The sequence below is a fragment of the Misgurnus anguillicaudatus genome, chromosome 6 (genome assembly GCF_027580225.2).
Source record: "Misgurnus anguillicaudatus chromosome 6, ASM2758022v2, whole genome shotgun sequence".
NCBI lineage: Eukaryota > Metazoa > Chordata > Actinopteri > Cypriniformes > Cobitidae > Misgurnus > Misgurnus anguillicaudatus.
In genome coordinates, this window is record NC_073342.2 from 20,660,335 (window position 1) to 20,684,116 (window position 23,782).

The 23,782-nt window shown below is 37.6% G+C and overlaps 2 protein-coding genes across 4 annotated transcripts in view; one reads left to right on the forward strand and one right to left on the reverse strand.

Moving 5' to 3' along the window:
• Positions 1–2,797, forward strand: part of LOC129433953 (transcription initiation factor TFIID subunit 4) — a 60,188-nt gene extending 57,391 nt beyond the window's left edge. For both annotated transcript variants that reach the window (XM_055192699.2, XM_073868742.1), the window contains exon 14: positions 1,199–2,797. In XM_055192699.2, the coding sequence (XP_055048674.1) occupies positions 1,199–1,372 (174 nt within the window). In that variant the 3' untranslated portion in view covers positions 1,373–2,797. The remainder of the gene's footprint in view (positions 1–1,198) is intronic.
• A 2,589-nt stretch (positions 2,798–5,386) lies between these two features.
• Positions 5,387–23,131, reverse strand: kctd15a (potassium channel tetramerization domain containing 15a). Of its 2 annotated transcripts, none has more exons than XM_055192441.2 (5): positions 22,330–23,131; positions 20,567–20,742; positions 19,146–19,290; positions 11,359–11,664; positions 5,387–7,034 (listed from the first exon to the last, which is right to left on the reverse strand). In XM_055192441.2, the coding sequence occupies exons 1-5, from the start codon at positions 22,339–22,341 to the stop codon at positions 6,876–6,878; spliced, it is 798 nt and encodes a 265-aa protein (XP_055048416.1). In that variant the 5' UTR covers positions 22,342–23,131; the 3' UTR covers positions 5,387–6,875. The 2 variants fall into 2 exon arrangements, with proteins under 2 accessions (XP_055048416.1, XP_055048417.1); XM_055192442.2 differs by lacking the exon at positions 22,330–23,131 and adding an exon at positions 22,024–22,315.
• Positions 23,132–23,782: the final 651 nt, after the last annotated feature.

Sequence of the window (23,782 nt, forward strand, 5' to 3'; positions counted from 1 at the left end):
ATTGACTTAACATTGAAATCAGTCGCACTTCACCTCTACCGCGGTTGGTGTAAACGCAGCATAAGGACGGGAGGAGATTTGCATTTTTGATTAAAGATTATGAGGGCACATGAATTTTTTTAAATAATTAAGTTTACATTTAGTCATTTGTAAATAAAGTTTTTCATTTTAATTTCATTGCGATTTTGAAAAAAACACACATTAATACATAAAAAAGTGCATTACATGAAAACTTCGAGACTCATCCAAACATTCATTTAGAATGTGTAGTCTAAGCCAGGGTTTCCCAAACTGGGGTTTACGAACCCCTGGTGGTTCACGAGGTAATTGCAGGGGGTTCGTTAATGAAAAACGATTATATACGATTCAATAAAAATAAATAATTAAAATTGTTAATTATGTACCAGCAAAAGAAAATTACAGAATTGAGGTCCAATAACAGGTCTTAATAACAATAACGATGTAAATACTATTGATATTAAACTTTAAAGGGATATTCCAATTTTTTTGAAAATATGTTCATTTTCCAGCTTACCTAGAGTCAAACATTTGATTCTTACCATTTTGAATCCATTCAGTCGATCTCCGGGTCTGGCGCTAGCACTTTTAGCATAGCTTAGCATAATCCATTGAATCTGATTAGACCATTAGCATCACGCAAAAAAATAATCAAAGAGTTTGTATATTTTTTTCCAATTTAAAACTTGACTCTTTTGTAGTTACATCGTGTACTAAGACCAACAGAAAATTAAAAGCTGCGATTTTCTAGGCAGATATGGCTAGGACTATATTCTCAAACTGGCGTAATAATCAGTGACTTTGCTGATGTACCATGGCTGCAGCAGGCGTAGTGATATTACGCACTCCCCAAAAATAGTCCCCTGCCATTGAAAGTAACCAAGGGGATTATTTTGTTTCTCTAACTTTCCTTTCGTATATGGTGCATCCCTACATGGCCCCCCAAAGAAAATTCCTAAAACATAACATAAAACATTATACTAAATTATACAATGTAGTGCTGTTGGTTAGTAGCCTTATTTTCCTGAGATTTAATTACACAGAATTTATTTATTTTATAAAATGTCATAAAACTGGGGCCCCCCAGTGGGCCACGACCCCCAGTTTGAGAACCACTCGTCTATGCTATCATTTTATAAAATAAAAATCTTGATAATAATATTTTTTTATTCCTTCTCAGTTACCTGCGGGTTCCTCAGGATCGGCGACCGGCTCAACCTCATCTTCTACCTCCTCAGTCCGGCAGACCCGTCAGCGCATCACCCGGGTCAACCTCAGGGACTTGATCTTCTGCTTGGAGCAGGAGCGAACCACAGCCAGATCCATGCTGCTTTACAAGGCCCTTCTGAAGTAGCATCGACCCGAGCAAGCGCAGATGTGCTACAGATTAGATGGATGAGTTCATCCGTGCTGACGGTACTCCACCTGCTCTCCCCTCGCTTTACTCTCATAAATACGCTCTCAAGTCTTCCTCTCCTTCCCCACATTCATCTCCAGTCGGTGCCTTCGGACTCACCTGCGGCATGAACTCTACGATCAGAGGCTGTGGGAGTCGCTGTAAATTTTTTAATACGTCGGTATCCTGGAGATGAGAGACGCCGTCGCGGAACACCACGCTGCGGACGGCACGTTTTCTTTCCCAGCTTTTAATGGTTTTGTTTTTTCCCTTCGTTTCGGATTAATGAGCCATCGTCGATCTTTTTATTCATCGATCTCTCGGATTGGTTTTACGTTTCAAGATTTGTTTTATATAAATAGCGGCTGGACTTTTTTAACCGAAAGCCTCACTTGCAATATAGACACTGGAAATGTAAACGCAAAGTTTTCGAGGTCTACCGAGCCGTCGAGCATTTTAGTAACTTATAAGTAGTGTGTCTTCAAATCATGCTTTGAGGGAACGTGTGGATGTTGTTGTTTGTTTTGTTACTGATTATGCAAAATGAAGAAACTCTGTGTTGGAAAACACACAATGACTGGTTTTTCATCCTATTGGATGGTCTTTTGAAATTCAGTGACGGTTTGGTCTCGCACACTCAGTGTGGGGTTATAGGCGCGTGTGTATGGTTTCACTAGTGTTTCTGGGTTAAGTATACTGTGAAATGGTGCCTTACACGGCCCTACAGGGGCACCATTGTTTTTAATCACGTGAACGGCATGGAAATATCTACAGTAACACACCAATGCATCACTTTAACAACAGTTTTAGAGCAGGATCTCTGGTTAACTTATTTGGGGACAAACAGCAGGTCATACATTACATTAATTCAATGAATTTTAAATTTTAAGAAAAACTTTGAAAAATAGGGTGGGTTCGACTGACTGCAGTAATGTTTTACAATACTAATGTTATGTTTTTGGTTTCTTTATTTTTTTTTCACTGTAAATTGTCAGAATCTGTCACCGGGCATTATTTCATGTCTCATATACCGAATATTTGTATACTGCTCATGGGAGAGGATTTTACATTTTGGCGTTTTACAGATCGCGTACGTCGGGAGACCGTAACCTTCATGTCGTGTGCAATGATTCCTTGCAGATCTGAGGCGAAATGTTTTCCATCTTTCAGATTTGTTTTAATTCGTATTGTTTGTGCTGATGTTTGGACAAACAGTATTGTTGATTCAAGGGATTGTCTTTTGTCTAAAAGAAGCATATCTATTAGAATTTCTATTTTTGCTAAATTTAACAGTTTTTGAATGTTTGGTTGGTTTGAAAAAAGCGCTCATCTCTATTAAAATTTGTACTTTTGTAAAAGAATAAAGTTCCTAATTATACATCCGCCAAGGTTTTTTAGACATTTGTCACACACACACACACACACACACACACACACACACACACACACACACACACACACACATATATATATAATCTGTTCCTTTACTTGGTCTTATGCATATGATTTATCATTAGTTTACATGGAAATATGTTTGTCTTTGTAATCTTTAAATGTAATAATTTGTAACAATTCAGGGTGACATCATCTACAATGTTTCTCAACCAGAATTACTTCAAGGGATGGTTTACCGAAAATTTTAAATCCTGTCATCATTTAAGTTGTTTCAAACCTGTATGAATTCCTTGCAATGTTTGTAAATCAAAAAAGATCAGGGGCACCATCTACAGGGTTCCCAGGGGTCCTTGAAATCCTTGAAAGTTTGTGAATCTCGGGGGGGAATTCAAGGCCCTGGGAAGTTTTTGAAAATATACATACATAGATACAGGTCATTGAAAGTGCTTGAATTTCTTTTATGCAAGTTTTCTGGAAAAAAATCCATATTATTCCCTGTGTAGTGTAGGATAATATCATAAAAATTCTAGATTTTTTTAAGCACACGTGCTAAACTGTTCACTTTAAATGCTAATATATCTTCTGTATACGAATGTTGATTCATACCAAAATGCTTTATAGAGACCGAGCGCAGTTATGCTAATTTGAAAACCACGCCCACCGGGGGGAAAACATTCCAACCGTCTCCATTGACTTTGTCTCAGGTTACACATTTAACTGTTGTTCCCTGAGAAGGGAACGAGACGCTGCGTCTCCTTGCAATACTTCCTGCGTCCCTGTAATGCCGTCTTTGGCAATATTTCAGATAACGATATACTTCCTGGCTCCCGCGTCACCCTGTCTTTGTCGTTAAGCCTCACCATTGGTTAAATTTGATATACACATTCAGACGCACCCCTGGAGGTGTCCCCAAAGTGTCACCGCAGTGACACAGCGCGAGTTCCCTCGAAAGGGAACTGTAACAATGTATCTTAAAAGGTAACACAATGGAACCTTGCTTTCACTTGAAATGTGTCCCCACATTTAGTCCTTGAATTTGAGGGTATTGGACCTGGAAAGTCCTTGAAAGGTCCTTGAATTTGGAGTTAACAAAGGTGTGGGAACCCTCCATCTACTTCCATAGTTGTTTTCTTACTATGGAAGTGAATGGTGTCCTCACTCTAAAAATGGCTGGGTTATTTTTGACCCATAATGGGTAAATATTGGACCGAACACACCACTGGGTTAAAATTGACCCAATGCTGGGTTGTTTGAATTATTATACCCCATGGTTGCATAACAACAACCCAACATTGGGTAAAATTTATAACCCAGCCAGCAGTGTGTTCTGTCCAATATTTACCCATTATGGGTCAAAAATATCACTGCCATCTGCAACAAGTAATTTACACAGGTTTGGTGAGTATATGACTACAGATTTTTCTATTTTATATAAGCTCTGTTTTTAACAAAAGTTTGACTCTTACACTTTTTAACAAAATAATATTCACAGATGAACAACTTTTATGAATTTTGAAGTCTTTAGTTTTTTTACGCATTTGGGTGATTCTCACAAAATTAGACTTATGAGGTGTCATGAAACATTTTGATAAAAAAAAGTAAATGCAAAGTAAGAGTATCAAAATAAGAAGCATACAGTTACAAACATCTCTTCATGTACTATTTTGCACATGATTTCAAATGACATCATACAAACCAATTTTGTTGTTTTTTCCACATTTAAGGGGGAAATTTTCATTACCGCAACGTGTCCATGACTGGATTTGGGTTCTTTGACATGGAAATATTTATTATTTAAACTATATTTATAATTTTATACTATAAACATTTACAGTAAAGAAACATGTGGTATTTGGTGATCATTGGTAAATATAGAGACAATAATATGTGTCCAAAATTAACTCTCTCATCCTCCGCAACAATTTTCAATCATTGTTTAAGCCCTCAAGGAACTAACATTTAAAAAACAAAAAATGTTGAAAGGGACATAATTGACTGTGACATTCAAGATGGCTACCAGGTAAGCAGTTAATTTTTTTCTCTCCAGATAAAAGTTGAAATTTTGTTTGTCATAGTACCTAGACATCTTTTTAGTTCTCATTACCGAAACATGAGTTTGTAAATGTATATATTTAATGTAATATCATGTTGCAGTAATGATCATTTTTAATAATGATAATCTAAAAATGTAAATAATTCTATAGGAAATTTTTTAAATCCTCTAAAAATAATGGTTATAGTAAGTTCAAACCTTAATCTTATATGTGCAAGCTTCAAGGGCTTTTAAAAAAAAATCTGATGCTGGACACCTTTTAAGTCTGGATTTCTTGAGAATCACCCAGATAGATGATAGATAGATAGATAGATAGATAGATAGATAGATAGATTTTATTTTATCAGGTAGAAATTGTGAGCTTGGGCATTCAAGTCAAAAAAAGTTCAATGGTTTAAAATAGGGAAAGAAATCCAACAATTTATTAAAAGTTCATTTTATCAACACCAATTACAAAAAGAATGTGACGATTCAAATAAACACATGCCTGACGTACCACTATGATTCATATCAATAATAATCCATTACAAAAAAATGTTTTATTTAAATAATATACATTTGGACCGTACTGCAATATACATCTTGACACAACATCCATTAGTGCAGTATTTAAATTAAGATCTATGCAATGGCTGACCTGGTTCGCTCTTTGCACCGGAGACCAGTTCAACGACCCTTTTTTTGCATTTGCGAGGATGAATCCTTAAGGGCAATTTTTTATAATCTTGTCTCTGAACTCGAAACCAAAAATTGCATTTAGGGGAATGCAATCCTGCTGTGAGCCATTATGTACATATTTATCGGATAGCATAAAAACATGATGCTGTCGAGTTAAGACAACACGCAGCGCGATTCAATGTAACTTTTGAAATGATCTCATTTTACAACACATTACGCATTTCAGTCTGTTTACCAGCCACCGAATTAACCTTTCAAGCTCTGTTCTCTCACCGCGCATCTCTGATACGAGAAAAAAACGAGATGGTGGGAAAGTGACCTTAGCTCCTGGTGAGGAGTCTGACCCGTAACCCAACATCTCTGAGCTTATATACAGTGCAAAGAGCCCTGGAGCATTGCATTCATTCGCAATCTCCATAATCTCATTTTTTTCAAGCTGCCTTCAAACAAAATGTTGGTTTTATCTACAAGAGATCTTTGCTTAAATTTATCCTCGGCTATTAAAGCAATCACATATAATGAATGTTAGGAATTCGTACGTTGCCGTATGCAAGAATAAACCGTTTTGGTACATTCAAGGCTGGTTTGAAGAAACCAGCAAGAGAGAAAGATAGTGAGCGCCCTTTTCGTGTAATATAGGGTGGTGGATTTAGCGATGCCATCAGAAAAGCTCTCGCAAATGAGTCCAGGTTTCCCTTCGGACATGCTCGGACAAAAAAACCTCTCTGAATGCATTACCAGGCTGTCTGCTTTAGCCATGTAGCCTCTAGTCAAAGCATGGACAGAGACTGCACTCACAACCGAACTGCTCTCGAATCCTTCATGTAGTGAAACAACAGCAATAAATCTGTAGGTCATAAAAGATCTGTTTTACATAGATGAGACTGGAAAATGAGAACGTTAGATATCTAGATTATTACAAATGGATTCTGCACAGGACAGACTTGGTATTTTGTGCAGTTTAATTCTTCACCCGTGAGATCGGAAAGTCTGGCGGTTTGGTTTTGCAACGATCCAGCCGAAAGAGATCGTGTAGTGGTAAAATAAGCTACAACAACAAAATCTGCACCGTATTTTACATAAATGTGCCAGCAGATTCAATTCGAGGTGAACCGGGGTGGTTTAAACTCTATCCTCGCTTTGATTTATAAAGAAGAAGGGTCATCCAATGAAGCCATTACTCATATATTTACTAACATTTCAGTCTTAAATTCAAGAGTTCGAAGAGTCAAGCAGAAGATTCTTCTTGGAAATGAATGTCTTGTGTTTGTCCGTTGGCATTTTTTTTCTTCTTCAAAAGCAGACTGAGGTGTTCGTGGTTGGCGCAAGAGCCGGCTAGTCCAGAGGCTCCTGTTTTATCCTGATGGGCGTGTGGCTGCTTTGACACCGTCTGTCCTCTCGACTCAGGATGTATTCGCTGAACTGGGAGGAGTCGACGCCCCCGCCGCATGACGCCACCATGCTGAACCCTTTTTGGAAGAGTCTCTCCAAGACCTAGAAACCAGGGAAAGTTTTGGGTCATTCTTTCATAAATCATCAGATAGGTGTGAAAATATAACCTTGATATCTTTTAATATTGACTGAGTAAGGTCATGTCTAAGATGGAAATCAATGTAAAATCAAACGTTTTTTAATCTCATAATATGAGACTGCACTTCACACAATGGAAGGCCGTGGAGGTCAGTTTTCGTATTTTGAATGGCTTTAGGGGTAATGGCAGAATTAAAATTTTTAGTAGCGCTATTAATCACGAATAATCACATACAAAATAAAAGTTATTTTTTTGCATAATATATATATATATATATATATGTGTGTGTGTGTGTGTGTACTGTCTGTAATTATTATTATTTATTATATAAATTATTATTTATATTTAACCACACACTCACACATACATGTATTCATTTTAGAATTTTCTAATTTATATATATATATAAATATGGGTATCGATTCAGATGTTCCAGATCAATTCGACTTCGATTCACAAGCCATCGATTCGATTTTGATTCTCAGCTCGATTTTCGAATAGATTTTTTTTATACTTGTATATTTTAATAATATATTTATTAAAAAGAACAGTGAACATAAGTTTACAAGGGTAATCAATAAAAAGAAATTAAGAGTAACAAACTTGTATAAACTCTTGTATTATAGGTACACTTGGGTACATTAAGACAGAACCCATCTCTAATTTTCAAATGCATACAATTATGTGAAATACAATACAATTTTGATGCAAGATGAAAAATGTATGCTGAAAAAGTCAACACAGTCGAGTGGAGAAGACTAGTACTTAGATTAACGTTAATCTTACGTTCAATGTTTGCGGAAATACATATGGACAAAAAATCTTTTAAAAAGATTTTAAAAAGATTTTAAAATCTAAAAAAACAAATATATAAAAGAAGCATTTATATATATTTATATAGAATAAATAAAAATATTAATAAATATATATACATACACATGTAAAGGTTTCTTAAATACATACATGAATGTGTGTGTATATATATATATATATATGTATATATATATATATATATATCACTCATATGTTACGGCAAAAATCACTTTTATTTTGTATGCAATTAATCGCGATTAATCTTTGCCCAGCACTACTTTTTAGGTGTACTGTCTCCTTAAATTGATTGTTCGTCTGATAAAAATGTACTTTAAACTAAAACTGATCAAACTGTTTCATTCACTGAGCCTTTCTGTATTTCAACTTTTTTGGAGTAAACACTTATTTATGCCAGTCTATCAGCACTTCACATAGTTGCATCAAGACGCATTTAAAATGTGCAATATCAGTAACGGCGCTATCAACAACTTCACGCTTCCATTACCCTCAGACGCTTCTCAATCCAGACCATCCACCCGGGATGGGAAGAAGCGAGCAGACATCCCCTGGGCTGTTTACAGGGGTTTGATGCGGAGTCAAATGAGAATAGGCTCCCCTACTGACAGCCCCACACTGAAGACGCCAGAGTCTTTCATTACAAACCCAACACAGATCATCTGGGCTACTGTCAGAGATCCCTCACCGAAAGGCCCGTCCGCTGTCGCCGTCGTTCCGAACGAAAACCAAACGAAATGTTTTATCTGCCGGAGCGCTTGTAGATTTTTTTGAAATTCAATACGTGCCGCCTCTAGTATTCACTTACTCCTGCACTTCTTTCAAGTGTGCTTCACATGAAAATGAAAGTTGTGGCTTGGGGCTACGAAGCCAGATAAAAGTCCCTCCGCCAAAAAAAAAAAAAAATGAAGAGGGAATCAACTGCACAGGGCCTGAGAAAAAATGTCCAGCCTTATCCTCACTTTGGAAGTTGACGCTGCGGAGAAACTTGTAGAGGAAATGAGCGCTGCTTACGACATACACGGATGAGGTATGAAAGAGTTCGACCGGCTGATTTAAGGACCAAAGATTTCATTTTAAAGCATCGTGTGCTATCCTTGTTAAGACCCAATTGCATCAGAGTTACAAAAAAAGTAATGATGCAAAAATCGGGCGACTTTGAAGTTCGTACAATTTCTAAGCTTTTCTGTAAGATTTGGCAACTTCATGTCAAAGATTACAAGAATGTTGTAGTGTTCACTTCAATGTAATCGAACTACAGTTGGTAAAAACAAAATAACTTCCATTATACATGAATTTATGTCAATCCATCTTTCTATTTGCTTTTAAAGGGACACTTTTTTTTGAAAATATGCTTATTTTCCAGCTCCCTAGGGTTAAACATTTGATTTTTACCGGTTTGGAATTTATTCAGCCGATCTCCGGGTATGGCGCTAGCACTTTTAGCATAGCTTAGCATAATCCATTAAATCTGATTAGACCATTAGCACCACGCTAAAAAATAACCAAAGAATTTCAATAATTGTCCTATTTAAAACTTGACTCTTCTGTAGTTACATCGTGTACTAAGACCGATGGGAAAATAAAAGCTGTGATTTTCTAGGCAGATATGGCGAGGAACTATACTCTCATTCTGGGTTAATAATCAAAGACTTTGCTGCCGTAACACGGCTGCAGGAGGCGCAATGATATTACGCAGTGCCCGAAAATAGTCCCCTGCCATTGAAAGTTACTAAGCGGACTATTTTCGGCTGCTTTGTAATATCAATGTGCCTCCTGCAACCATGCCACAGCAGCAAAGTCCTTGATTATTACGCCAGAATGAGAGTATAGTTCCTAACCATATCTGCCGAGAAAATCGCAACTTTTAATTTTCTGTCAGTCTTAGTACACAATGTTACTACAGAAGAGTCAAGTTTAAAATAGGAAAATTATCCAAACTCTTTGGTTATTTTTTAGCTCGATGCTAATGGTCTAATCAGATTAAATGGATTATGCTAAGCTATGCTAAAAGTGCTAGCGTCAGACCGGGAGATCAGCTGAATGGATTCCAAAACGGTAAGAATCAAATGTTTAACTCTAGAGGAGCTGGAAAATGAGCATATTTTCAAAAAAAGTGGAGTGTCCCTTTAACAAACTATGGTATTATGCATGGATTAGAATATTCATTTACATTGCATTTACATTTATGCATCTGGCAGATACTTTCATCCAATGCAACTTACAAGGAAAGCACTTTAATCAGTATGTATGTACGCAATGCTCTACCACTGAGCACACATCCTTAATAAAGCACGTCTATATGTAAAACCGTGTAGGAGGTAATGAGAAATAATATAGGATATAGGATGTCTGCAGCCTTCCAAATATTCATGCATTGAAATCTAAAAGCTTATGATCTTGACATTACACTCGCTTCTCTGATGGTTGCATCATTTTTAAATTTCTTACAGTAAACGGCTACGATTTCTTGCCAGCAAACTCATCTCTCTCACTCTGTGTTTGTATATGTCTCTCGTCCACTGTCATTCTTCTCTCATCTACTCAAACTTCGTAGGTGGGTTTTTGCGAACACCCGAGACGTGTGACGCTGAAAAAATCCGCCCGCGTGAATCAGCTGGTTGAGTGCGCAAAAACACGAGCGTTATCGGACGCAGTAATTAGTTATAAAGTAAGTCGATTAGGCGTGTGTAAAAAGTAGCTTAAACCAGTTTAGGTTGTTCAAAGAAACCAAAGTACGGTATTAAAAATGCAGCATGTGTGTTTAAAACGCTCGGGGCGCAGAAATGTTGGAGCACTTTTTCAACCGGAGAGATTTGTCTTAAGGATGAGCTACAAATAAATTATGCATATAATTTCCCTCTCTTCTCCTCTCGTTTTCACGGCTAGATATTCCTACATTACCATCGCCTCTAGGACTCAAAGTACTGGACGTTATAACATCTGCGCGCGTTATGTATACATGTGTTATGGCACCTTTTAAACAGCCAATTCGTGAAGTATGTGAGATCATCTCACTTCTGCAGCTGTAAAACCACACCTGCCTGTTAAACCTCTCACCATCTCACATCTCTATCTATTTGGATGCTGCACTTAAACTGCCTTCAAGACACATCATGATAAATATCTATCCAATCAACCAAGCAAAACCAAAGTACATTTAAAGTCTGTGTCTAACATTTGTGTATTCAAAGAACGACTGATAAGTATCATGGTGAAAATTTTGTCACACACAGCCTCTATATAGCCTCCCATGTTAAGTGATTGACACTTCTGACCTCTAATGTGAGTTTATACACTAGTCACCATTTGAAATGTATCATTATATACACTTATATACAGTTTCATGCCAAAGATTGAAATGAATGTAAAAATTAAACTTTGCTGCTCCTAATCTCATAATTTGGTATTGAGATTTAAGCCTGGATTCACAAGGTGACAAATTAGGCAATGCTGTACCTGCACAGAGTTGAGCCTGCAGTAGCCATTCAGTGGAAAGCGAATAACGTGGGTCGGGTCTTGGTTCCAGCCAGCATTGACGGAATTACACATGACGTCCCCTGTCTCTGGGAAAATCTCCTCTATGAGGGCCTTGTCCCCACTGATGGCGATCCTCTCGCCCAGGTCAGGGGTCACCCGCACCACCAGGCACTCGCAGGGCTGAGAGGTCCGCCGCTGCTCCCGGTCCTGTTTCCAGCGCTCCAGCTCTTTAACCATAGGCGTCAGCTGGTAGTACCGAGCCTCCTCGTACAACAGCTGGAACTCCTGCGGGAACAACACATGGATGTGAAAACGTGTACGGAGAGACAGAACGTGGAATGTTGAAATGAAGGAAATTTGAATATACAAACAAATAAATGAACAGACAAAAGTAGCAAAAACATCGACCAAACCAATAAATGAACAAACAAAACAGAGTAAACAAACACACACCATGGTACAAGCAAATTAATGAAAATAAGCAAAGCAAACAAAGAGATCAAATGAATAAACAAACAACCCATTAAGCAAACAAATAAAACAATCTAAAGAGCAAACAAATCAACCTAAAAGCAAACAAATTAGTGAACAAACAAAACATACAGCAAATAAAGCCACAAGCAAGCAAACCATACAGAAATCAAATAAACAAACAAATCAATGAGCAAACAAACAAACAAATCACATAAAACAAATAAACAAACAAATATATGAGCAAACAAACAATAGAGGAAACAAATAATTCAACAAGCAAACAAGCCATAGAGGAAACAAATAAATAAACAAATAAATCTTTAAGCAAACAAACAATAGAGGACATAAATAAACAGATAATTCAACAAACAAACAAACAAACCATAGAAGAAACAAATAAACAAACAAATCCATCAGCAAACAAACAATAGAGAAAAAACTACAACAAGCAAACCAATCATACAGAAAACAAATAAGCAAATAAACAATAAAGGAAACAAATACATCAACAACCAAACAAAGCATTGAGGAAACAAACAAACAAATCAATGAGCAAACAAACAACAGAGAAGAGGAAACAAATAAATAAACAAATAAATCTTTAAGCAAACAAACAATAGAGGACATAAATAAACAGATAATACAACAAACAAACAAACCATAGAAAAAACAAATAAACAAACAAATCCATCAGCAAACAAACAATAGAGAAAAAAAACTACAACAAGCAAACCAATCATACCCTAAAACAAATAAGCAAACAAACAATAAAGGAAACAACTAAACAAAGATGTCAACAAGCAAACAAACCATACAAGAAACAAATAAACAAACAAATCAATGAGCAAACAAACAATAGAGAAAATAAACAACAAGCAAATCAATCATACAGAAAACAAATAAGCAAACAAACAATAAAGAAAACGAATACGTCAACAACCAAACAAACCATAGAGGAAACAAACGAACAAATCAATGATCAAACAAACAACAGAGAAAATACACAGAAAAACAACAAGCAAACAAACCAAATAGAAAACAAATAAACAAACAAATCTATGAGCAAACAAACAATAGAGGAAACAAATAAACAAATACATCAACAAGCAAACAAACCATACAGGAAACAAATAAACAAACAAATCTATGAGCAAACAAACAAAAAACATTAATGAGCAAAACAATATAGAAAATACACAAAAAAACAACAACAAGCAAACAAACCATACAAAAAACAAATAATCAAACAAATCAATGAGCAAACAAACTACAGAATAAACAAAAAACAACAACCAAACAAACCATAGAAGAAACAAACAAATCAATGAGCAAACAAACAACAGAGAAAATACACACAAAAAACAAGCAAACAAACCATACAGAAAACAAATAAACAAATCTATGACCAAACAAACAATAGAGGAAACAAATAAACAAACAAATCTATGACCAAACAAAAGAAGAAACAAACAAATTAATGAGCAAAACAATAAAGAAAATGCACAAAAAACAAGCAAACAAACCATACAAAAACAAATAAACAAACAAACCAATGAGCAAACAAACTACAGAATAAACAAAAAACAACAACCAAACAAACCATAGAAGAAACAAACAAATCAATGAGCAAACAAACAACAGAGAAAATACACACAAAAAACAAGCAAACAAACCATACATATAACAAATAAACAAATCTATGAGCAAACAAACAATAGAGGAAACAAATATGTCAAAAAGAAAAAAGACACTAGGAAGGGTGTGATGAACTAACTAAACAAAACATACATCTAGAAACGTTTCCCCTAATATAAGTTGCATCAGTGCAAAGAATTACATATATAAGGATACAAAAAGAGGGCACAAAATATTGAGAAGTTGAACCCCTAAATTAATTAATTTCTATAATTCAGGATGTAGCTTGCAAGCAGACCAACACATGAAGCGGCTTAGCACATCTGACCCATCTATAGACAGGATCGGGGCAGGGGATGGGGGGCACAGGCCCCACGGCTCTCCCTTCATACACACACAATGTGGTCAGACAGCACAGATTGCCTGCCTGAGCCTGAGGCGTCCTTCACCCTACAGCATATTTACACTCGCCTTTTATTAAAGCACTTTCTACTAAAGCAGATGGCAACGTGCTTCAGTCCTGCCATTACAAACACCAAAAACTCTATAATATCTCTCTATATACATCCACCATAAAAGGCTTGTGTGGACAAATTCGGGAAAATAAAGATGGTAGCTCAATGCTAGAGTATTGCTCTTAGCAGCAAGCGCGAAGGTCATGGGTTTGATTCCTATTGAACACACATACTAATAATATGTATGCACAGTAAGTCAATTTGGATAAAAGCGACTGCCAAATCCATAAATTTAAAGACATTAACTCCTGGTTTCACAGACGAGACTTAAGGAAAGTCCTAGACTAAGACACATTTGAGCTGTCTTGACTGAAAATAACTTGCAATTACAGATCTTAAAATACACCAATGCCATTGAATTGTCTCAAGATACACCAGTAACATCTTTTTCTAAGGCATGTTTATAAAAGATGCTTAAACATCTTAATTTAACTAAGGCCTAGTCATGGCTTTACCTAAGCCTGGTCTGTGAAACCAGGCCTTACTGTTTTATAAAGTGGTTGTATCATTTGTGTTTAAAAAAATGAATTATTGTAAATATAAGCATGGAAATATTAAAACCCATTCAGTTCTTAATGCTAATGCACTTGTTTGGTTTTAAGCCTGGTGGCCATGTGAGATACGACCATGATCTTCCTCTGGTTCTTCATACCCGCCCTGTAAACCTACTCATTTCACTGCAGGCTACGCCACCAACAACAGCAGCGACCATCTCAGACACAACGCTTTTACAATTACCACAAGAAAAGGAGTTGTTTTCTTGCCCGCACCCCTCCCTCAGACTCTCCTCTTTCTCTCCCTCTTTTTCCCTCTCTTCCTTTCTTTTGCACATACTGCTGCTGACAACATGGATACGGAGACTTTAGGCCTTCGGGCTCTTGCTAATTCAAAGAAAAACAAGCTCAGCTTCTTTCCCAGGTCTATGGCAAGGGCTGGGTATGTTTTAACAGAGCCTCCTTGTGTGAGTCACATTCAGGAAAGGGAATCTAAAAGCATCGGCCCACACGAGAGAGAGAGAGAGTTTAGTCTTCAGGCTATATCCGTATGGACAAATAAGAGTGGATGTTATACATGGCATATATATTTTGAGAGCAAACTTTTCTAAGAGAGCTAGAATGGCATTGATTGAAGCAATCGATATGGAAATGAAATGGATGACTGGAAGAGGACCAATCATATCGCATCATCTCCAACCACCTGTTTAAGTATACATAGTTTAAATAAATGCAAGTTTCAGTGGTGTATTAAGACCTTATATAATGAATATTGTTTTTTATTAACTTAGAATGAGCCGTTTTTATTTACATACACCGCGGGTCTCCTTACATGGAAGTTTCTACGCTAGCCCTAAATGGACAAACTGCTCTACAGAGCAACGAAATGTTTGTCCTTTGGCCGCTACCATAGGTTCTCATTGTGTTTCGAAAGAGAGGGATAAGATGTGGACTATGGCGTTGGTTGCAATTCACAGTCTCACCTCTAGATGCCACTAAAATCTACACACTGTACCTTTAAATATAAACATATCCAACCATTAGGTTTAAACTAACCTACTCTGGATGGTTTCAACTAGTGATGCACCGATGTATCGGCCGCCGATATTTATCGGTCGATTTTTGATGAATTTAAAACCATCGGCATATCGGCAATAGCACAAGAAAGGCCGATACCGATTGTTTATTAATTAACTGCATAAAGAAATCCATTATATGTAAAAAAATGAGTTAATGTTGTTAATAAAATAAATGCTGAATAGCAAAAACCACCTTTGAAGGTTGTCATGTTGCCTTTTTATATTTGTTTTAGCTTAATGTGCCTATCTTATTATGTTGGTCAGTTGAATGTTAATTAGATCAAATCCATGTTCAGGAAAAATATTTTGATGCAGAAATAAACTAGCTAATAGACCAACTGTATAGTATTGTATACAAGTGTTTAATATCGGTATCGGCCAGAAGTTGTCTGTTTAAATCGGTATCGGCCCAAAAAATCCTATCGGTGCATCCCTAGTTTCAACCCATGGTTGGGTCAAATATGGACATCTTCTAGGTTAATTCAAACCAGCTGTTGGGTTTGTCCATATTTTACCCAACCATGAGTTCAAACAACCCTGCATGTTTATGGTGTGGGTTTTACAGACCAGCCTGTTGGTTTCTGAATGTTTAATGTTGCGTTCACACCAGCCGCGTTAGAGGTGTCAAGCGCAAGTGATTTCAATGTTAAGTCAATGTAAAGACACGTTGACTCGCGTCTGGAGGTCTTGCGACACGGAAAAGGCGTTTAGCGCGGCACGAATGAGGCGAATTGAGAGTTGCCGCAGGAGTTGAAAAATCTGAACTTTGGCGGAAAAACGCACCCCGTTAACCAACAAGGAGCTTGCTCTAATAGTGACGTGATTACAGGAAGTGAGCGGAATCGCAGAAGCCCCTCCCACGGCGTGAATTTCCGCGTGAATGTCTTGATGACTAGAATTTCACGTGCACGAACACTCATGAAACGAGTACACTCAATATGTTCAAGCGTCCAACTACGCACGGTAGACGCGAATTTGACGCCTCAAACGCGTCTGGTGTAAACACAGAGTTATAGCAGTGCTTCTCATGATGGCTTTCTTGTCTTTAAACCTTTTAACTCTTTCCTCGTCAATTAAGATAAATCGCTTCCCTGCCAATGACGAGTATTTCCGGCCATCCGTAATACCGCTTACCCAACTTATAAAACTCAGATGTATCGTCCTGGGGCAAACAGCTGTATTCCGTGTATGTTTTGAGGATCCCTCTGAATCTGATTTCTTTCATAAGTCCTTAACAAAAATTGAATTATCTCAGCTTTTTGCTTAAATTTTACTTAAACCTACCCATATTTCAGAGGTGATAAAAGAGAACTAATGAAGGTAGGATAAAACTTTTTTGTCTGAAAGTAGAGGGTTTGTGATATGTTTATATACTTAAAGAAGAAAATTTTTCTGGAAGGCATTAAACTTGTGAAAATCATGAAAAATGTTGGGGCTGTCTGGCAACTGTTTTTAAAACGCTGGCAGGGAAAGATTTAGAAGCAAAAAATATATTATCATAGTATAATGTTAAGTATTTTTGTCACAAGAAAGTGAAACACTCACTTTGGGCCAAACTTGCCACATATACTCTAAAAAAAAATGATGGGTTGTTTTTAACTCATTTTAACCCAGAAAGAAATTACCCCAGCTGTTGGGTTCGATTAAACCAGAAAATATTTATATTTGACCCAACAAGGAGTTACAACAATTTAGCATTGTGGGTTGACACAACGGAACATAGGTTAAATTACAATTACAAAAAGAGTGTATTCACCTGTAATATGGTAATATTATGGTACTGTATGGTATAAAACCAATACAGTATTAGTCACAGGGTGTTTCATGTAGTACACTTGTGCAGTCAGTTTTACTTTTTTAATAATGTTTATTTTGAAGATTTTGTGCATACCCAGTAATAGTAATGCATTTCATTATTTGCTTTTTAAAGACATTTAACCATAAAAAATTATGCTACTTGAAAATAAAACTTTTCATGTCAGAACGCTTTGAAAACTTCTCTTGGCTCTAACGAATGCTTTTGTTATAACCTTTTGTACATTTTGGCATGTGCCAGCACTCATATTGATTTGGTGATCTTGATACGCTGGAGTCACGACCGACAACAGCAGAACCCGGCTGCGCAGGGCCACGCGTGCCGACCGGTTCACTTAGTCAGTGTTGAGTTTTCCCGGTCGCACAGGTCAGGGCACGGTACGTTTTGTTGAGTTATGAATGCAAACATAATGGGATGTAATGTTCCTCTGTTCTGTTCTATACATTTTTTATGTTCGGCTATAAAATCACCTCACTCAGCGGATGAAGGCCGGCCGTGGAGCCTGAGGCGGAAACAGTCAGTCCCACCCTAATTAATCCCATTGACACAATTACTTTTACCCATGTGATTTTAACTCGGGCGGGTGTAGTTCTTTACTAACTTATCTGCCTTCATTGAGGGAAAACATTCACAGTGTGTGTGTGTGAGGTCACAAGTAGTATCTTACACAGATTAGCTTGATATTAAACTTAACGGGGCAGTTTCCTGGACAAGGTTTAGATTAATCAAGGATTAGGCCTTGGTTACATTAGGACATTTAAGTAGTTTTTACAAACATGCTTTCAATCAAAAAAACAATACTGGTGTCCATCAATGGCACTGATATATGTTAAAGGGACATTCCACTTTTTTTTAGAAAATACGCTCATTTTCCAGCTCCCCTAGAGTTAAACGTTTGATTTTTACTGTTTTGGAATTCATTCAGCTGATCTCTGGGTCTGGTGGTACCACCTTTAGCATAGCTTAGCATAATCCATTGAATCTGATTAGACCGTTAACATCGAATGAGAGTATAGTTCCTAGGCTTAATTTTCTTTCAGTCTTAGTACACGATTTAACTACAGAAGAGTCAAGTTTAAAATAGGAAAAATATTTAGCGCAATGCTAATGGTCTAATCAGATTCAATGGATTATGCTAAGCTATGCTAAAAGTGGTACCGCCAGACCCTGAGATCAGCTGAATGGATTCCAAAACGGTAAAAATCAAATGTTTAACTCTAGGGAAGCTGGAAAATGAGCATATTTTCAAAAAAGTGGAGTGTCCCTTTAAGATATGCCAGTGCGTAATGTTTTTAAATTAAGGCAGCTTAAACATTTATTTTAGTCTGGGACTAGGATAAACCCAGTCCAGGAAACCGCCCCACGAGTCTTTATTTTCCCTAAAATTAACATGTTGTGGCTCAAAATAAAATTTTTGTGACATTTATGCATTTGGCAAACACTTTTATCGCAAAGCAACTTCAAGGTATTATTCCAGGTATATCAGTATGTGAGTCCCCTGGGAATCAGACCCATGACCTTTGCACTACTAACACAATGCATTACCAATGTATCATATACAGTATTGTAATAATGTTCTTGATAAAGGCAGATAAATCCTTAAATGTCCTCTGTTGTATGTAATTGAAACCATTATTTCTCCGTTCCTCTGGGCCCTATCTCAACCGAATGCCATCGATGTGAAGGCCAATGCTTCAAGAAGTACAGACCTACTGAAGAAAAAGACATTCACTGTGTTTGTGCATCACTTTACCCTAAAGTCATCGGGAAGGAGGAGTTTGCTGGTTCTCAGGTAGCTCAGGATGAAGCGGAATATCTCTCCATCTCTGTCGATGAAATAGTGTTGCTTCAGGCTGTCCAAAACGATCGGTTCAGTGCCATTAAACAGACGACTGATTCTGCGTGGAGATGTTAATGAATCAGTTTTACATTTTAAGCAGTAAAAGCTCAAAATTGTTTCACATTGACCACATTTAGGAGTTTTGAGACTTTCCCTAAAAAAACAAATTTTCTCTTGAAATTTCACATTTGAAATAAGTTTAACCGCGAACATATAAGTAGATTATTTAACCTGATTTAAGCACTGGAATAAGGTCAACCGTCTAAATTCGTGTCGTAGTCTATTTCTGCACTTTGGCTAAATCTACTTTATCTTCGTTATGATGTTCCTATTTCATTCTTTCATTCCATATCTATCTTTCTTCCCCCCTTTCTTTCTCTCCAATGCAAAACGCTTAATAGGAAAACCAATTCCCTCCTTTGTGCCCGCGGTGGTCTTTTTCTCATATGGTCTTGCCGTTCCCCCAGTTAAAATTTCACCATATAGCTTTGGGCAATCTTAGTTTTTCATCTCTGCCTTTTTTTCTCCGAAAAGCAATTAAAATGCTGCCTGCTTTTCGCCCTCCCCCATTTTCCTCCCCGTGCTCTCGTGCTCCGTATCCATTAATAAATCAGAGCGAGCCACGCTCTCTGTTAACCTGAACAGATGTGGCAAAGCTCTCGTGCTCTCTCTTCATACCAAACACACAAACATGCACGCCAACGTCGTCTCTAACAGGTGGTGTCCCTTTATCCGCAAACTTGTAGTTGGTTTGCTCCTTTTAATGCTTTGTTTTTAAATAATTTTAAGTCATCTTGAGGCCCCCTTTTGGGACCCGGGACCCCGGTTGGAATTACAGAGATCTACAAGTGGCATTGGTAGACAACTCATGATCTGCACTATACAAGACTAGTTTTTAATTTAAAAAAGTAAATTGGTACCCAAAAAAATCTGCTTGCTGGGTAATGTGAACCAACAAATTGCTTTTATTCTGTAAGCGAATACATCGTTTATTTGTCTATGATCATGTTTTTGTTTGTTTTAGGATTGCAGTCCCATTAGAGAATGATTGTAACGTACCAAACTGAAGAATGTGGTATACTATTGCCTTTACTATAGTAAATTCTGATATCCCTTACAAGGTTTTATTATAGCGAAAGTGCATGTTTTTGATCTATAGATCAGATTCAGCAAACTACTGTATAGTAGTTACTGTACCAGCAAACCAATTTGTGGTAACAAATCATAAGGGATGCTATAGGGCACCTAAACAAGTGATGCATCAACATCCAGCCTCGCCCATCCATCCCAGTAAATCCCAAAACACGTCAAGCATCCCAACAGGTTGCTCTTACCTGGAGTCGGGGTATTTGGTGAGGGTGGCCAGACTGCTGGTGTACATGTGTCCTCCTACATCAATGTGAACCGGAGCGTTGGATTTGGTCAGCTGAGCCGGCAGCGGGATTCCCTGAGCGACCAGAGGAGACACCGGGGAGCGGGTCAAAGAGAGTCGAGACATACTCCTTCCCTCCTGTACAAACGGCACAATGTCAAAGAAAAACCCCTCTTCCCTTCAATCTCCGAGATTTGAGGTGCGCTGCTGGTCGGGAGAGCACTTTTACATCTCCTAAATCGCGTTTTTACCTTAAGAATTAACAGCGCAAATCTAATTAAGAAATTTGGCCGGGGTTCTTTTACCTCCTTTTTCATAGAGCCGGAGGGATGAAACGAAGTGATGCTTATTAGTGAACACGAAAGAAAGAGAGAGGGAGAAAGAGAGGAGGGGGTGCTGGTACTGTAGGTGTCTACCTAGAGGCGACGAGAGGAGAGTGTAAACTCCTCATTAAAGATTTTGGAGCGCACCTACATCACCAACAGCTTAAAGTTTTAAAGTAAATCTACATTTTAAAATGAGATGTATAAAGAAAGTAAGATACAACTTAAACACTCAAGGTAAAAAAAAGCATTTTAAATGATGATATAATAACGTTTGAGCTGATGATGCTGCGCTGTTTTACAATATAGGCCTATATAAAAATATCCAATATATATTGTCATGTCAGTGGTTTACATTTAAAAATAATATGCACTACGAAGGCCACATTTGACTTAAATTGACTTGTTTCACCTTGACAGATGGTTAAAGTCGCGTGTCCGTAGGCGCAATGCCTAAAGCGATGCAAACCCATTATTTTCTGCTGCCTACCTCAGGGGCGTTCAGGTGTTTATATACAAACAAATACGTATATATGGGAATTATATTTTAAAATATACTGATAAAGATACATTTACACTTTACGTTTTATCCAACGCCACAAGTTTATTCAGTCAGTCATACTTACATTAATAAAATGTTATCTACCGTCCAGTGTCATTGTAAAAGCAAGCAAATAAACTTAATTTAATATTGTATCCCGTTGCAAGTTTCGATATTGAACACAGCATCCAAATCCTTTCTGGCCTTAAGCATCACTTTCATCATAACTGTCGCACTTTTTTTACAAATTGCAGCAGCTCGTGCTCGCCCTAAAGGTCACCAAACGCTGAAAACGCGACTTTGACCAATCAGATTTCGTCTAAAATCGCATATTTTAGTAAAAATAATAATAGTTTGATTTCTTAAAACTGCGCCAAGTCCCGGGAGTGCGTGAAATATGCCAAGTACCGCACTTCCTGTACGCATAGAGCGCGCTCTGACCTCTCATTTTATACCCAAAATCAGCCCTCCCTGACCTAAAACGGCACAAGCACGACACATTGACAACGAATAGCACAGCAGAGAAACAATCGGATAGGATAAAATCCACCGTACCGTTTCAAACATTTTAGGATGTCCGACGCAATCTGAAGAGTCTCGTTTGAAGGTTGCTCGTCCTTTAGTAACAACTTTTCGTACCAAAAAATGTTTACAATCTCGGTCCACCCACTTCGGCGCTCCACCACCACGATATCTCCGTACGGTATCCAAATGCAAAGGTTTGTGAATCCGGCGAAATCTACCAGAAGCGCTATGTGGGTCGCTGTGGCTTTAAAAACTCGCTTTAAACACTGAGGTGTCGGCATAAAGACACTTCCACAAAAAGCTACACAGGGGAGTCAGTCAAGGCTGCGTCCTTGCCTTGGAAGACATAGCTGTAAATGTATCTTCAGCCCTCTTTAAAACATGAGATCGATCGTGGCGTGTCTTCGTCTCGCTTTTTTGTTGAAGCGTGAGAGCGCGTTGAAGGCACGGCGATCCAGCCCGAATAACAGAGGACAGACGAACAAGAATTCTTGCTCAAGGCTCTCCAAACGCCCCGGGGCAGGATTAGGCTACAATTAGCTCAACCCTGCCCGAGCTGGGGCGAGTTACAAGAACAACATTTGATCTTGCTATTCAGATTTGAAAGCAGATGTATATGTTTGTTTTAATCGCATATTTAACAAAGATATGCGTATAACGCAAGTGTGAGGGAGGATAACGGTTTACTTGGTTACCTGTTTGTGCGCGCCGCCGCCGTGCCTTTAACCTTTAGAGCGCGAACAACACTGTATCGTTTTAAAACAGATTTTATAGACTTTAGCCTATAATGTATTATTTATTTTCTTCTTGCCCTTTTGTGTGCGTTCCTCTTCCAGAGTTTGATTCCAGAGTATGTGCTTAGGATAATTTGTCTTTATTTTGGATTTTGTACCCTTTCAGCGTTGTAATAATAATATTCTGACGGCCATGAAAAGTAAATGGCGTATATCGATATGCATTGCGCGCGCCCACGCGATTCGCCTCAAGCCAAACGCGCCATTTCAATTTTTGCGCGCGGCTAGATAAAGATGTCTGTCTTGATGGCACACGGCTTTCAGGTGGAAGACAGATTCATTGTGATGAAAGGAAACATCTTTTAGGAGAGAGAGAGACATTTGACAGTTTTGGACCTTTGTAACATTGCTCCTCTTCAACTGTAAATGTCCTGTAACTTGACATCTGGCGCCAACCAGTGACCAAACTGAATTTCCATGGCAAATACTAGCAGATTCAAATCAGATAGCCTGAAAAACTAATACATTAAAAATAAATAAACAATATCAGCAGTATTTATTTTAATTTATTTAGGTTTTTTTTTCAAAAAGGCAAATGTGACGGAAGCCTAAATTTCTACTAATTCCCTCAATAGCCACATTTTTGGCATATACCCTGATCAAAATAGCTCACATTCTCGAGTAAAAACGTAGCAAATCTATTTGTACACAGGAATACGTTGCAAACTATTTGAACTTAACAACCAATTTTTCCTTCCCCTTTGGCTGAAATTAGTTTCCCACATCAGACGAACAGCAGGAAGACAAGATTTTTGGTTCAATTAAACGAAGAAGCCCGCAGTTACTTCAATTACTTGACGCTGGAGGAAGATGTAAATTTAAAGATTTAAATAGCTTAGACTGTTGCCTCGAGCGTCTCCACTTAATTTCCTTAATTTACAGGGGTTTTGAAAGAGAGACGAGGGAAGAAATGGTTATCCCAGTCATGTGCATCATGTCAACAAACTATATATATATATATATAAGTAAAATTTACTATTTGAAGTCAAATGAAA